We start from the raw sequence: 16,708 nt of genomic DNA, 5'->3' as shown, positions 1-16,708 counted from the left end.
ATAAATATTTTGGTTACAGAACGAACTACTTATATAGGACCTTGTTTTAAATTTTTGACTTTCCGGTATTTAAAGTTATGATAATCTTGTTTAAATATTAAAATCTTAGATATTTTTATGAATTTTTAACTCAAAATAATTTGAAAATGTTCGTGATTTTTACGAATTTCGTCAAAAATCTAAATTCAAACTCTCATAAAAAATGTTTGTGAATTTACTCTCAACTCTTTTTTTAATTTCCACTAACAATAACTTACGAGGAACCTTGCATTACATTTTGAAGTTTTTTGATACAGGAACATTTTTTTTAATGACATTAGTTGAAAAAAACTAACACTTATCGAAAATGTCAAATGTTTATAAATAATTCGACAAGAGTCAAAATATTTTGAAAAATTTACTGTACATAGAAAATGCCTATATAAACATTCAGTGAAAATTTCATGTGGTATTTTTTTATGATTTACATCAAAAAATAAAATCGATTTTCCTTAATTTTTGGTTTGTTTTTCCTGCCGCTTTTGAAAACAAGTAGGAATTTTTTACTTATGACCCCTTAAAGAACCAACTACACTCACTTTCCCACCATAAAAGATGGTGTTGAAGAAAATCGAATTACCTGTACTGCCCTAAAAATTCAATGACAGAAAAAAAAAAAAAACACACATCATTGTAAAATCAATACATTCATCACTTTATTCCGAATCCAAAATTGAAAATCGAATTTTTCCGTGAACAGCTCAAAACAATTAAAAACATTTTGTTAAACAATTATTAAATAAAGGTTATAAAATTGATTTGAAATTTCCAAAAAATTGAACTTAGAAATTATTTATTACAAAATGTCATTAGTAAATTAAGAGACCTAGGTGATCTCAATAGTCAACTGCAAATGTCTGCAATGGTAAACTGTACATTTTGCACAATTTTAGAAAAAACCTGTAATAGAAAGACGTTACACTCGCACGACATAACAAATTTGCCTCAAGCTTTTTACGAAATTTTAATTTTCAAGCAAGTTATGAGTATGTTAAACATAAGAAATTCTCATAATCTACTTAAAATTAAAATTATTTAAATAACACAAATAATATTTTTACCTTTAAGTTTGGTAATAAGCCAATTCACTGTATTATTAAATTTTACTACAGAAAATTGGAACTACTGAATTTAAATTTGCCATCTTGTACTATTGGATCTTGAAAGACACAATATACATAAAATGTATTGTTATTGCAATTCGATACATTAAATCAAACCACTACTTCTTTCATAGTTTTGAAATCAGATATTCTCAATTCAATTAACCACGTTTTTGGTCAACATACAAATTTTGATTTATATTTTTGTGATAAATCTAAAGAAGCCAATGTTATGGAAAATATTTTAACATAAGACGACAGTTTTGATTTCCATAGTATTTGATACACATATGACATTTGAATTATTTAGCAAGGCACAGTAAAAGTTTAATAGAGAAAAAATTATTAAAAATTACGAATATATCTAAAATTTGCAAACTATTTCGTTATAAAAATGTATAGCTTTCAATTTTAAAGTTAAGGCTTAAAAATGTTCCTACAAGGTCCTTATAAAAGTAATTCATAATAGAACCAAAAAAAAAAAAATAATATATAAGCTTTGTGCCGTATTTCTATGATTTTATGAGTAAAATAAATGTCTATTATTATTAATTGGAATATTTTTATATAATAGGTTTACGAGAACTTCCTCTCAGAATCGCTTTTCGTACCAATCCAATGATTTATCATCGAATTCAAATGTAACACATCCATTACAGCGACCTACTCAATGAAGATTGACGAGGTACAATCGACGTTTAGCTTACTGTACAGCAGAGCGGTTACTTTCTTTACTCCTTTTTTAATTTTATATTTAAACGTTATTAATTATTATTACATCGACTTTGATGGAATTCTTTATGATATGGCCAATTTTTTTAGCATTCTATAGTCATCGTACGGGCTTCTACATAAGCGATGCATTTTAAGTTAATGATTGTCGTGTAGTGTTATGTAATAAATCATAAGCCTCACAGGGGGGATGTTATAATGGTGACGACCCTTTGGCTTTGAACTATACGAAAATGGACAATTTGTCGTCATGGGAGTTATGAACACGTGTTGCAAACCCGTATTTAATCAACCGCACGTCATCAATAGCGCTGAGGAGAATTCTAAAAGATCTCTAATGGAATCTACCACCCTTGATTTTCTTTTACCAGTGTATTATTTTTTTTACCCCTTACTTCATTTTATTTTTTAGCCTCTCATTTTTATCTACCTCAATCATTTATTAGCTTGAATGAATACTTTTGTTTTCACAGGTCCACAAATGTCATTTTTATTTATGATCATCCTTTTTTTAAAGTCTCGTTGATTAAAAAAGAATCTTTATATTATACTGTAATATTATAATAAGGTTGACATTTTTAATTAATTTCAGATGTGTTATATAATAGTTAATAACCCAGTGCTGACTAATCAGAAAATAAAGTGGAATCTTATTGATAGATTAACGTTGTACAATAATGGATAAGAAATAATAAAGCAAAGGCTATCTCGTGAAATAAAGGTATAACGGAGTTACTCATCAACAAATTTTGGTTGACTTCTCATAGGTATGTGTGGATTATTTTTTATAAGGCATAACGTAATTATTTAACAAAAAAAAAAAAAAATATGTTATGTATTATAAATTATAAATGTAGAATAGATTCCACTGACTAAAACCGAGTGATGGCCGATGAGTATGATAATAATATTGTGTTCTTACTAATCTCACTTCCCTAATTATTAATTATTATTATATGTTTTAAAAACAAAATGAAACCATTATTACTTGTTAAATAATAAAAGAGGAATTACCGTTAATTAAAGTAATTTATCTGTGTTGTTTTTAAAATTTTAGGGTATCATTATTAAAAAAAATAACGAGCTAACATGTAGCACTACATCTAAAGGTATAAATAATATTGAGGGAGTTAAAATTGTGGATAGCTTACCAGTTACCACATAATACTATAAAGTTGATGTTGTATTTATTTCTATATAAATAGTGTAATATACACAAACATGTATATGTAGGTGTTATAATTAAAAGTAATTGGTTAATCGGGCAGATCATGTTTAAGCATGCATCAAATCGAATGTTCGCACATTGCCTATCAAGATGGCTGAGGTGCACCTATAGCCGCTAATCGGCGTGTCCACAGTAAAAATAAAACACATTATTCATTTAGAGAATGCACCTAGCGGGGTCAGCAATCCACCAAATGGGGATGCCTACATGATAATATTATACTGCTCGCATTATCCAAATCGATTTTAATATAAAGTTGGCATTTTTAACGGGCACAGGATCAGCTAGTAATTTATATTAATAAACAAATTCCATGAAAACCGACTGGTAAATATAATATTTACTCATTCAATAATGCATGTCTTAGGTGTAACTTTTTCTTTTTTTCGTACAGGGGTTGAGTGACACAATCATATATAAATTTGACATAATGAGTCAATTTTTTTGGTTAATGCAATAGAAAATACTAAATAGGTAGTAGGTACCTACACCTATGTGCAACAAACACATTCATATCAATTTAAACTTTTATTTTTATTTATATTTTATATATATATATACCTATCCTCCCTTAAGTTATAATTTTATCTTATTTATCATTTTGAACCACTAGGCAAGTAATTACAATAGTTAATGAAAAATAGAAAGTACAACATTCTCCAGTGAAATTTTCAAAGAACACTACTCTACATAATATACACAGATGTGCTTTTTTACAAAATGTTATAAACATAAATTTAAAAAAAAAACCTTGTCTCTAGAGGATGCAACTTATTTTAGTTTTTCACCACAAATCTTTTGAATCAAATTTAAAATTCTGCAGCGGTATTAATTCATTTATACTTAATCATTTGAAATTCAATTCAATTTTTTTTAGAATATTTTTTTAAAAAACAACATAAATATTACTGGAATAATTTTAATTGTCAATGTATAGAATATTAGTTTTGAATGGATGATGATTATTGATTATTCACTTACTGTAAAATGAAACATGATAATTTTCGAGTCACTATTAAAATATATTAAAATTAGTATTAAATTGAAACTTTAATTTGTTCAATGATAAAATATCAAATTATACAATGATTGAGTACCTATTATAGCAAATACGAGTATTCAATCTAAAATTAAATAAATAATTATTAATTAATCGTGATAAGTAATAATTTTTAGATTATAATCTTATTTATTACTTGTTTCTCTACTTTATACTTATAGGTATTCGAGGTACCAAATATATTATACTTATTGTATTTTATTACATTTTTATTTTACAACTGGTTTTTGTCTTAGTTTTTTTTTCCATAATGATATATTATATAGCCACTAGCCAGTTATCGCCGAATATTCTGTAGTCGAAGTGACTCAAAACAAGTGGAGGGATGCTTTTCATAATTTATATACTTATCATATATCACTTAAACAGTCGTACAAAATAAGTGATGGGATGGAAAATGTGAATTATAAAAAGTGGAGGGATGCCATCCCACCGGATCTCCCTTACTTCGACCACTGCAGATACTTAGTTATATTGGATAATATTTCTATAGGTATTACGAACTATTTGTTTTATAGTTTGAGCCTTTAAAAATTCTATCTGGCATTGGAGAAGAAGGGAGGGGAGTATTTCTGACTATTCCGAGGGACTTAACTTCTTAAAGCGCTCCAATAGCTACACGGCACTGTTGCCATTAATGTTTGATTTTTCCTTGCCGTATTCTAATTATTAACAACAATAAATTATCATTATTTTTTATGTAATTTATTATTAAAAAATGTATTAGGTTATGCAACCTTAGATAATACTGTATACTCTTGCATACAAAAAAGCTTCTAAGACTTTTTGTAGTAAAATATAAAATATAATCTTTTCGATCGTTTAACTTTCACAACTTTTTGTAATGAATATTGTATTAAATGTGTTTTTTCAATGTGCCTACATTGTATTTAAAACCTCATTTATATTTTAGGAGTGAATGTCAATATGACCTGCTTATTATATAATACCATATGTCCATAATATAATACCTTTTAATATATAGTAGTTCAAGGAGGACGTTTTGACAAACATACAACATAAAAGTGGTGTTGTAGTTGAATATTTATATGACATATATATACTTTATAGTTCCTTTTTTTTTATATTTAACTATTTAAGATCAGCGTATGGCCATAATATATCTACGCATATGATTGTGTCTTATGTAAATATGTTATTTGATACATCCTATTAGTAATTTATGCCACTATTTGTGAACGTCATAAATCATAATTCTGTAGATGTATGACGTTCGATAGGAGAAGAAGTAGTTTTGTTAATATTTGTTGGTTTGTTGCCGAATCGTATTTATTTATTTTTCAGAAACATTGACCAATGTCCAACGTATTTTTTTCACGTTAATAAAGTTATTGTCATTGTATCCAATATTTTTATAGTATCGATGATTGGTAAATATTCAAATACTTTAACATAGGTAATCAGTCTAAATTCTCTGTTTCCAGTAAATTACGCAGTATACTCTAGAAATAATATTTTAAAAATTAAGAAAATATTTTAATCAATTATCGTTTAGTAACGTCTTTGAATGTGATGACTTATCATTGCTTTTACATTTATAAGTTATGGCAATAACAATACATCCTTATGATGAACTGCGGTGAGAGCCTATAACACACGGTATTCAATCCGGAATCCGGATCTTTTCAAATATGTTTGTCAAAATAAATCTAATATAGAAAAAACCGTGACATAAGTGTAACTTAAGGGGGGGGGGGGTTAGCCCTCTAAAATGGTTTGCAGCCCATTTGTTTTTGAGGTAAATGTGTAGGTTTTCTTGCATAATATTGCTGTACAATTTTAAAAAATAACTTAGTATTATGTGTTAAATATAAATTAACCCAAGCAAATTAAACAGTGTTTAAATTTATAATTGTGTCAACATGCGTTTTTTGGTAAAAAATGTCGGGATCCCCTTAAATTAAAATACTGAAGTTACGCCATGCGTGTATATAATATATATTGTCACCTTTGTTCTTTGGTTGAATATGGATTAAAATGGTTATAACATTCAAATTCGTTTTGGTAGGTACATTACTAAATAGTTATAATAAGCTTAAATTAAGATTACAAAAATTGTTGTTAGTTATTAATGCGTATAATATTATCTTGCATTCTTACATATTCAAACAATCCACAATTCTGTTATAAAATGTTTACATTTTATTTTTATTTATAAACTTTTAAAATGTTAACTGATGACTACTATTTTTCTCAGTTGAAAATAATAATTAATGAACTTGTTGCTACAACCCGGTGTCCTGGAATACCTACTGGAAACAGTAGCAATTGATTTACTGCAGAAGAGTACTAAATGCCTCAACTCTGAATTACTGTTCAGTGTTTTCTTGTTTTTGTATTATTTACTGGTGCTTGGTAAATTTTATTGGTGAACTTTTGATGCAGTTCTTAGTGTAATTTATGCAACCTCGATTGAAGTAAATTATTTATTATTGAATCATATCTACAATGGATGTGAATCATTAAATATTATAAAGGTAAACATGATATATTTTATTTTACATATATACATATTTTATATTTATATCATATGAAGTAGAAAAGTGGAAAATAAGTATAATTTTTTTGAGTCTATTCTTTGATAACGTTGATCATTTATTTTTGCTTGGCTTAAAATTAAATGCATATCAAATAATTGATTTAAATGTTTTGTGACAGTAATTTTAGGTGCTGTTGACAGTTGTTTTCTATTATCTTATTTTGATGTTTACGGCACCTATTCATATTTTTTATTATGAAAACAGTATCATTTTTTATTTCATTGTAAGGAAACTACCTACCATACAAGTAAGACTATATTTATTTTTCCTAATCCAAAAATATCGTAATCGACTGTACAAAAATATACCCTATAGATACGAGGTAGATATCTGCTATGACTGGGATATATTATGATCTAGGATCTTGATGTTAATGAACATTGTAAATTATCTGTGTGAGTTTGTTATTAACTGTGTTAGTAGTTTAGTACTGATGTCCTATATACATTATATTTGAAATATAATAGTCATATTTTGTTAGTTATTATTATAATTTTAAAGTTACAATTTGAATAATACAGTATAGGTATTTTAGTTTTAAAGTCTATTTTAAATAATATGTTAATTATTTTCTGATAAAAATATCAAATGTATAAATAATAAAAAATTATTGTAATACGATTATTCTTGTTCTGGTAATAACCATGAACTAAGATAATAGTCATGACTCATGATCATAACTAATTTTATCTTAAATATAAACACCACGAAATCAAAAAAAAACTATGAACTATATAACTGTATTTATGATCCAATTTTCTATAAATAAAGCTAATAAACTTTAGTGAAATAGCTCAAAATTGTTAGTATAACTTCGAAATTTGAAGTTTTTCAATCCAGAAAGTCGCCTCAGGGATTTATCGACTTTTAAAAACTTTTATCCGTGTCGTATACCTACAGTAATCCTGTGCTCTTTTATATTGAAACTCTAACAAAAACTACTATATTTATTGTTTTATTTTTCATCTCTACCTACACTCACTCTTATTTTTTACCCCCTGGAGTAAGGAAAAACTTATAAAATCGAAATTGGATTACTGTAAGCGGCCACCGATGACAATATAAACCGATCTGTACTTAGAATAGAAAATATATGTAACATCTATCGAAAAACTATTGAATTGATTTCATAATTCAACCATTCATCATTACCAAAATGTTAAAGAGAAAACAATAAAAACTATAATTTATTATCCAATGATAAAGTACGTAAACAAAATACTTGTTGCAAATTGCAGTAGTAATGGTGAAGATATCAGTTTACTCTCAAAAAGTTATAAGCTAATAATTAAAATGATTAGAAGCTTCTTTTTTTTGGGTATCTCCATTCCAAAATGTTTGAGAATATGTTTTTTTGATTTCCTGTTACCTGCCAACCGCTGAATAAAGTTTGATGGTTCATAGTACACATCTTGAATTTTATATATTTTAAGATGATTATTTATGTATATAATTATAATACGATGTATAGTTTTGGAACCTTAAACTTAAGAACTTATAGATGATCTTTTTTCTTACTTGTGAGATTTTGAAGTTTTAACATGTATTTGCTGTCTTACCACTTACTGATGGATAAACAAACAAATTATAACTTTATTCCAAAGAATTAAATATTTGTAAATTTCGTATATTGGAATTTTTAACACAGTGGATATCTGTAAATATTTAATAATTATAAGAAAAATATTTGATGGCAATGTGTATTCAAATAAATATCAGAGTAAATTAAATAGGGGTCATAGTTATAATTTATATTAGACTAATTAAATTAGAGTTGATTAAATCTGAATGTATCTTAAAGAAGAATTATTAATAAAATTCTATTAAATCAAATATTAATATTTAAAAATGTAAGCCTTTGTTCTTATTGTTCTTAATATTGTTTTGTCATTTTAATTTAATTGCCTCGATTTTGAAGCCAAGATGATATTTGCTGTGCCTATAATAAATGACGTTCTTAAAACGTTATTTAAATAAATATATATATATGATATTTTAACTTTACTTAAAGCAATTCCAATCAGATTTTGAGTAACACTGACAAGGAATAACGAGGATGGTATGCATAATATATACATATTTAAAAAACAACAATATGAAATAAAATAAAGACACTTCAAATATTTATTTCTTATAAAATTAATTGTGTGTAGTATTTCAATAAATATTTGAACGTGATTTACTTTCCATATAATTTGGCTATAAAGTTTAAATAAATTAGTAGCTAATTCTTAGATACATAATACCAATATCTACTTTCGTCTGTTTTACAATATAAAACATACATGATTAATTACGGAAATGTACATCTCGTTGGTAGAAATTATAAATATTGTATTAATATATTAAATTTTGTTGTTTTAAGATGTAGGTACACGAAATAAATCTAAATCGATAAGTCTTATTTTTTAAAATTTTATATTTAGCATTTACTTAATATGTATGAATAATTAATTAAAGTATAATGGATATTGTATAAAATAATACTGTTATCTAAACTATAGTTAAAAAAAAATTATATGTATATGTTTAAAAAAATTATAAACAAAAAATGTATAGTTACAACTTATAACTCGTGCGGAATACGGATATAAAGTTTATTAAACAGTTTTGATAAAATAACAAGATAACATACAATTTCACATAATTTAAATGAAGGAACCAAAATAATTGGATAACAATTTTTAACATTTTCACGACGTATTTAGTAAAAACAATGTTGATGTTAATGTTATTAATGTTAATTTAAAGTTGAACGTTATGCACATCGCTACTGCTGATCCACGTACTAAAATCAAACATACAAAACTAGATTAATTAAACAATTGTAATTCTTTTTCATCAATTAAAAATTAATTTTTATTTTTTATCGTAGTTTTATAGATACAAATAATTTTTTAATATTTATCACTAGTTGTACCCAGTTCTAGGATTGGAAAACTTTAAGAAGGTGTACTTTGTTTACTTATAAACAATTAGCGTCCCCTTCACATTTTATACATCGTTGTAACGAAAAAAATAGAAGAGGAACCCTAAAATTCTTAAAAATTAGTTGAGGTACTCAGTCCCCCAGCGTCCCAATTCGAGCACGGGTTTTACTTATATTCATTGACACAAATAGGGGGGCTTTAGGGTTTAAGCCAACTAAAAATGTCCTATATTTTGTTTTAAGCTTATTCAATATTATTAAGCAGGGCTTTTGCCCCCCAAATCTCTGGCGCTATTTGCGCTTATGCTTATACTTCGGGGATTTACAACCATTCTATTAATTTTAAGTTAGATACACTACAAGAAAAAAAAACTAGTATAAATCCTATTTTGAATTAATTTTTAAAATTGTGTTGATGTTCGTTGGGTATACAGTACAAAAATACAAGAAAATCAAGAAAGAACAAAGTAAAACGCTTAACACTTGGTTAGGTTAGTAATATTTTGTAATTTTTAAAAGCTTCTTTAATTTTTTTACACCATTATTACACTTTTTGCATAATTTTGTAAAGTAAAAGTAGAGAATTTATTAATGTTAGCGAAAGTACATTTATCTGTACAAAATTAAATTAAAATTTATGCATACAATTTAACATTAATAATTATTAAATAAAACAAGTACAAAAGAACAAAGAAAGGGTAATAGGTATATAAAAACAGGCAAGTATAAATAATTTGCATGGTTTTTTTAGGGGTTCACACTATTATTTTTGGAACGCGTTGTCCTCTCGTATTATACACAATTATTTTTATTGAAAAACTCTCATGTAAAATGTATAATATTAGTTTTATATGTAATAGTGTAATACGTATGTACTATGAATATTGTTCATTGAAACAGAATAACTTAAGAAATATAGGTAATTCGGTAATTCTAGTTGAACATAATGTCAAAAACAATGCAATAAAAGAATGATCATTTTTTTATTTTGGCGTAACTAATAAATAGTATATTTAAATTTGTTTTAAATTTGTAAAAACTAACTCAAACATGTAAATAACCTACCTAGATAAATATAATATATAGAAATGATTGTCCCACTATAATGAGCATGTTAGGCAGGTTACCTGGGTGTCACCCGACTGCGGCCCAAAGTAACCTTTTTACCTTTGCACCTATCCCAATTGTGGCCCGTACTCATTAGGTAGGAAACTACCTACCCAGTGGTTATCAAAAGTAAATAAATATCCTGATTGCTTCCAATACGTATTTCGTCATCAATTTATAACTATCGTATTCAGGATTCCCACGATCACCAATATTCGGCGTGGTAATTTCCAGTCCATTAAAGATAAAAAAAAATCATATAAAATGTAAGATTGCAAGTGGTGGAATATATTATAAATTTATTCATAACATAAATTTCGATTTCATAAGTTACTAACAAATGAAATAGAAAAATGGTGTTGTACAAATTAAAGTTGTAAAAGTTTTGTTAAAAGATTCAACAAAGAAGATTTAATTAGCCTAATTCATATATTTATGATAATAATCATAAACGAGACATTGTATTTGAGTTGCATACACAAATATGTCTAATACAAAATGCTTAATTTTATTAATTATAAGCTATTTTGTGAACCAGTGTGTGTGGATGGACCGCAATCAGGATACTTATATTTGGGATAAAATACGACTAGGTACCTGTATTCGGGCCCCAATCGGGCAACTCCATGTTGCATATCTTAAATTTTAACTTTTTGTTGTAATTATTGTTTTATTTGCAGCTATAGTAGAATTAATATTTAATTATTTTTTAATAGATAATAATAATACTTTACTCTAAATACAAAAAACAATGATTTTATTGTCTAAATATAATTTTATAATTTTCAATATATTATAAATAAGTAACTACCTTCCCCTAATGTTTAGTAATTAATAGAAAATTAAGTCAAAAAACTGTAACCAGCTTTTGCATAACAATATTATAAACAACCGTAAAAATATTTTTTTCTTTTGTGGCACAGACAAAAACAATTTCTTTTTTTCGTTTTCAATGCCAATTTTATACTTTGTATTTGTGTGATTTGAATCAATCAAAAATTACTTTCTCCAGACAGAAGATAAAATTATCTAGTTGTGTGTTCCTGCCAGTTTTGGTTATCTTGTATTAAGAAAGAAAAAATAAACCCCTCACTCAATTTGTGCTTTGGAGTAAGATACGTTTTTAGTAGGTACTATGTAATTCTTGAACTCTCGTTGATGTATTAGGTAAGTGATGACTGTCAATGATAATATTAAACAAATCAATAACATATTTATTTATAACATCATATTGTTTAGGTATAAATATTATTTAACATAATAAATGCCCGATCTCAATTTTATTTATGCGTTTACAGTATGTAAACAAATGAAATAAATTTAATTTAATTTTAATTTTAAATTTTCAGAAAAAAAGATTTCTAAACTTCTGTGATTAAATGGTTTGAACTATAATAATATATAGTTATATCCAAATAATTATTTATAAATGGTACATAGTATTTAAATATTTTATAATTGTATTGAGTTATTATTGTATTAGTTATATTAGGTGCTTATTAATTTTATTTGTATCAATAGGTATAAATTATCTTAAATGTATTTAAATGTCGTGTCGGTGCACTATTTATTTTTTATAATTTTGAATTGTGCATAACCCTTTCCCACAGTACTATAAACACGCCCTTTATTTATAGTGTTTATTATTAATAACAACCTCTAGCCCTCAAGTATTCAGATTATTTTATAAAATATTTAAAGTTAAACTTTAAAAGACATATGTAAGTACTAGATAAAATAAAAAAATTGTACGAAAAAAATAACACTAATAAGTAATAATTATACAAAATGTAATTACATGGTTTGTGTAAAGCATAAGATCGTAAATTGATAATGGAAATTTTTGATGGTCAGTTGTATTTATTGTCTGGACATAGGAAGTTACCAATGGTCAATAACTGCATTTAAATGGGTAAGTAAAATATTATGATTATTAATAAATTAAAACAGATTTACTAAAACTTACATATTTTATTTCTTTTAAAGAAGTTTTGTATTAAAGTTGATAAGACATCATCATACTCAAATATTCTAATGGATATTATCCATTCTCAAACTGCCTTATAATCATTAATTTGGCTTTGTACCTATTTTTCAATTTGTTTGTTTTTCATGTAGTCATTAAAAAAAAAAATAACTCAGAAATAAGAAAAATCCTGTTTATTTTCATTCATTATTCTTACTAAAGTGTTTTATTTAATTTTAATTTAATTTTTGTTGCTTGTAGTTTGAATAAATTGCATCCACGTTTTACGTTACTTTTATAAATAATACTATTCAGATCCAATATAGTAATAGTACTCGCTGTTAGATTTTTTTTTTTGAATGCACACAGTAGGAAATATTATTATGTTAAATTTGATTATTTATAGATTCATCATTTTATATCTTATTAATTTACTCTCGTAAAAATTAATTTTAAGAAAATTGGGCCAAACCTGGTTACTAATATATTTTGAAATTAAAAAAAAATTTTCTTTTGAATGTTTCAGTAACCTTTTTTTAGAATTTTATGAAATATATTCCGTTAACCATGTGCAACTTGAATTCATATTCGTATTTTTATCGGTTAAAGTTCTTATAAACCATTACTGTCATAAACTCATATGGTACGTATTAACTGTAGACACACTTTATTTTATGACTGATGTCTGATATTATAATTATGCGGATGAAATGAATAGCTGTCATAGCCATACAAATATTCAATATGAGGTATAGCTTTTGGTTTATTGTCAATATATCAATATACCTATGCATTATACTGATATAGTCATATAGACAGTCAATATATACTCAATAATATGTATTATATTGAGTATATATCCTATTTCAGAGTTCTACAGACACGTAAATGATAATTTTAGATTAAATTTAAATAAGTATTAAACTCAAATTTTAAAACTCATATCACATTACAGCATGAATTGTCAGTACAAATCTATCACCGAAAACTGAAAGCTGTGAGCTTGTCTTTCTCATTTGTTAAAATCTTTTATTGTAACCTTTATTACAGATTGTATATATTCTAATAAATGTTATCTTTTAATTTTAGTATACTGGTTTATTATGTAAGTACCTACCTAGATTATAATATAATTTTAGTTCTCATCTCCTTTAGTACTATATTCATTATTTAATATTTATATATTTAATAAAACCATTCTATAAATATTATATTAAAAATATGTTTACTTTTTTAAGATTAATATAGATCATTAACATTAATTGATTATAGAAATTACATAGGTACTTTAATTTAAATTATGACATTCACGGCGTTTAAATGGAATCAGATAATTGATGTTTGCACTTACCCAAGAGTATTGCTTCACGTTTATATTCCTTAGGAGGTGGTAACGCCTTTGGACGTCCTATATTGATGATGGCTTGACATGTAACTTTCATTAAGCCATTGTTGAAGTGATCAGGAGATATCGACAAATTTAATTTGGATATGCTGATGTACAAACCGTTGCGTAGTTTTTCTGAGCGGTCGTAATTGGAAATCACCTAACCAAAACATTTTTCATTTATGTTATTAGTAACCAAATATCTTTGTATTATGTTTATAATAATAATTTATAATAATTTTTAATCACACTCGAGTAAAGAAGTTATTTAGTTAAGTATATTTTATATTTAATTGTCTAATAATTGTATTATTTATTAATCTACAATCGTGAAAATTAAATATTTATTTTATTGACAGTTTTTAAGTTACAAGTATATTGGTAGTTTATTTTAATTCATTAAAATATTTTACATTTGCTGATTAAAACAGGGAAGGAATTATCAATAATATTATTTTCTTATGTATTTGAATATCTGATGTTTTAATTTTGAACGGTTATTTTTTTTTTAAGAGAAAATCTTATACAATCGTATCTTGATATCAACCAATTATTTTACATTATATCGTATATTGAGAAGTATAATAGTTGAATTGAAAAGGCGGTAACAGAATTCACTCGGGATGATTAGTTTCTGGTTCTATATTTCAAAAATATTTTTTTTTAACTAATCAGTACAACTAATTAGAATTACAAATATTGTATTTAATAAGGTAAAATTTAAAGTCGTGAGACATTTTTTGTTATAAAAGACTTCAATGTAAATAACTTTTAAAGGTTTTAAAATTCAAAACGAAAATGTACACTGTTGTAAAAACTTTTTTCCATAAATATTAGTTTGAATACAACTCATTAATTAAGTGTTGAATAATTAGTTACATTATTGTAGGACTTTACAGTATTTACCTGTATAGAATATTACATGGCTATAGTATTACATAAATGCGGTTCTATTGATGTTTGATATTTTGATTTATAATATTATTAAGTGTCAAAACAAATCTCACTTACCAATTTGTCATTAATAAACCACCGGAGTCTTGCAGCGGGGAATGATTCTCCCGATGTACAATTTAAATAAATGGTGTCACTAGTTTGATAGATTCCTGAGCCTCCGTTGATTTTTATTATATCTTTTAACTTTGGTAAACCTAAAATAAAGTTAATAATAATTAAATATTTTTTAGCTAATTGCTATTGTCACCGGGCTTAAGGATCAATAAAAAAAAAATATTTTTTTAGAAGTTTAATATAGGTAATAAAAAGTTTAATGATTTTACTTAATATTATACAGTAAGATTTTTTTTAATTAGTTGGTCAAACATTGGTTTATTAATAAGTACCTACTGAAAAAAATCAGTACATTTAGTTTTAATTTATTACTTAATTTAATGTATCATAATATATGAATGTTTTATAGTGTAATTTCATAAAAATATTGACTTCGAATATTACATCACAGATAGATATTTATATAATGTATAAGGGTAATATAATATATTATATAATAATATTATAAAATATAGTAATATAATAATATAATAATATATAGGTATTTATATAATATACATGAAATTACCTATTGTTTTTAATTAGTACCTACTTAATTTAAATGTGACGGGAAGCCAAAACTGAATTCAAATTTTGAAAATGATTATTGTTTTGAAATAATAATGATATATTCGAGATATTAATTTAATCTTTCTATTATATTTTTTATCTAAAAATAAGACTTGATGCGTAAATTAATTTACCGTAAATAACAAACATTAAAGGATAAATATTTACTAAAATATAAACATAATATTATATTATACTTATAAATTAATTCATTTTATACAGAAGAAACGATATAAACAAAGGTAATTTTGAAATATGTTCTTAGTTTATTTAGTAGTAATAATTACTATTCATATGTTTGAACAAAAATCAACGAAAATAAGTGAGTAAAATGTACGATCTACTATTAATTATGAATTAAATAATTAGATTTAGATTATTATTATGTTTAGACATTCAACAGTTTTTTGAATATATTTTTTGTACTTATCAAACTCTAACATATTATTCTTAAAGCGGATAAAACACAGTAGCGTCATTTCAAAATACTTTTTAATTCCCATATTTTTAGCATAATTTGATGTTGGTCACAAAATCTGATTGGAGTTTATTTTTTTTTACAGGCCAACCAATTTAAGAAGTTTGCTAGGTTAATATAAATGATATCTAAATAGATATGTTAAATCGCAATTATATTGAATTTTAAACGTGTAAATATATACCTATACCTTGCGCCTTCCAAATGACGCCATTGGACCATGAGGGCTTTCTCTGTTGTATAGAAGTGGTATAGTTTTCACTATTAGTTTAAAATGTAAAGTATATAATTGGGGCAAAAATCTAGGTTTAAGACGGCACAGTAAGTATGTTAAATATAAGTGTGTTTATATCATTGGATTCAATACTAAAGACATTGGTAAGTATTTATGTTAAGTGGCTTATCATGACTTTTATATCATGGGTAGAGGGGATTAGTAGAAAAATCTTAACCAATATATAACAATTAGCATGTTAAGGTATTTTGAATTTCTTAAAA

General features: G+C 25.4%; 1 protein-coding gene across 2 annotated transcripts in view; it reads right to left on the bottom strand.

Annotated features, from left to right (window-relative positions):
* Positions 1 to 9,203: 9,203 nt before the first annotated feature.
* LOC111033741 overlaps positions 9,204 to 16,708 on the bottom strand; it is a 45,052-nt gene continuing 37,547 nt past the window's right edge. For both annotated transcript variants that reach the window (XM_022314643.1, XM_022314642.1), the window contains 3 exons: positions 15,124 to 15,263; positions 14,077 to 14,272; positions 9,204 to 9,511 (listed from right to left, as the gene is read on the bottom strand). In XM_022314643.1, coding sequence (XP_022170335.1) covers positions 9,417 to 9,511; positions 14,077 to 14,272; positions 15,124 to 15,263 — 431 coding nt within the window. In that variant the 3' untranslated portion in view covers positions 9,204 to 9,416. The remainder of the gene's footprint in view (positions 9,512 to 14,076; positions 14,273 to 15,123; positions 15,264 to 16,708) is intronic.

This window comes from Myzus persicae, unplaced genomic scaffold, assembly GCF_001856785.1.
Source record: "Myzus persicae strain clone G006 unplaced genomic scaffold, MPER_G0061.0, whole genome shotgun sequence".
In the NCBI taxonomy this organism is placed as follows: Eukaryota; Metazoa; Arthropoda; class Insecta; order Hemiptera; family Aphididae; genus Myzus; species Myzus persicae.
The sequence above is the reverse complement of the archived record's forward strand: the minus strand, read 5'-3'. Positions and strand labels throughout refer to the sequence as shown.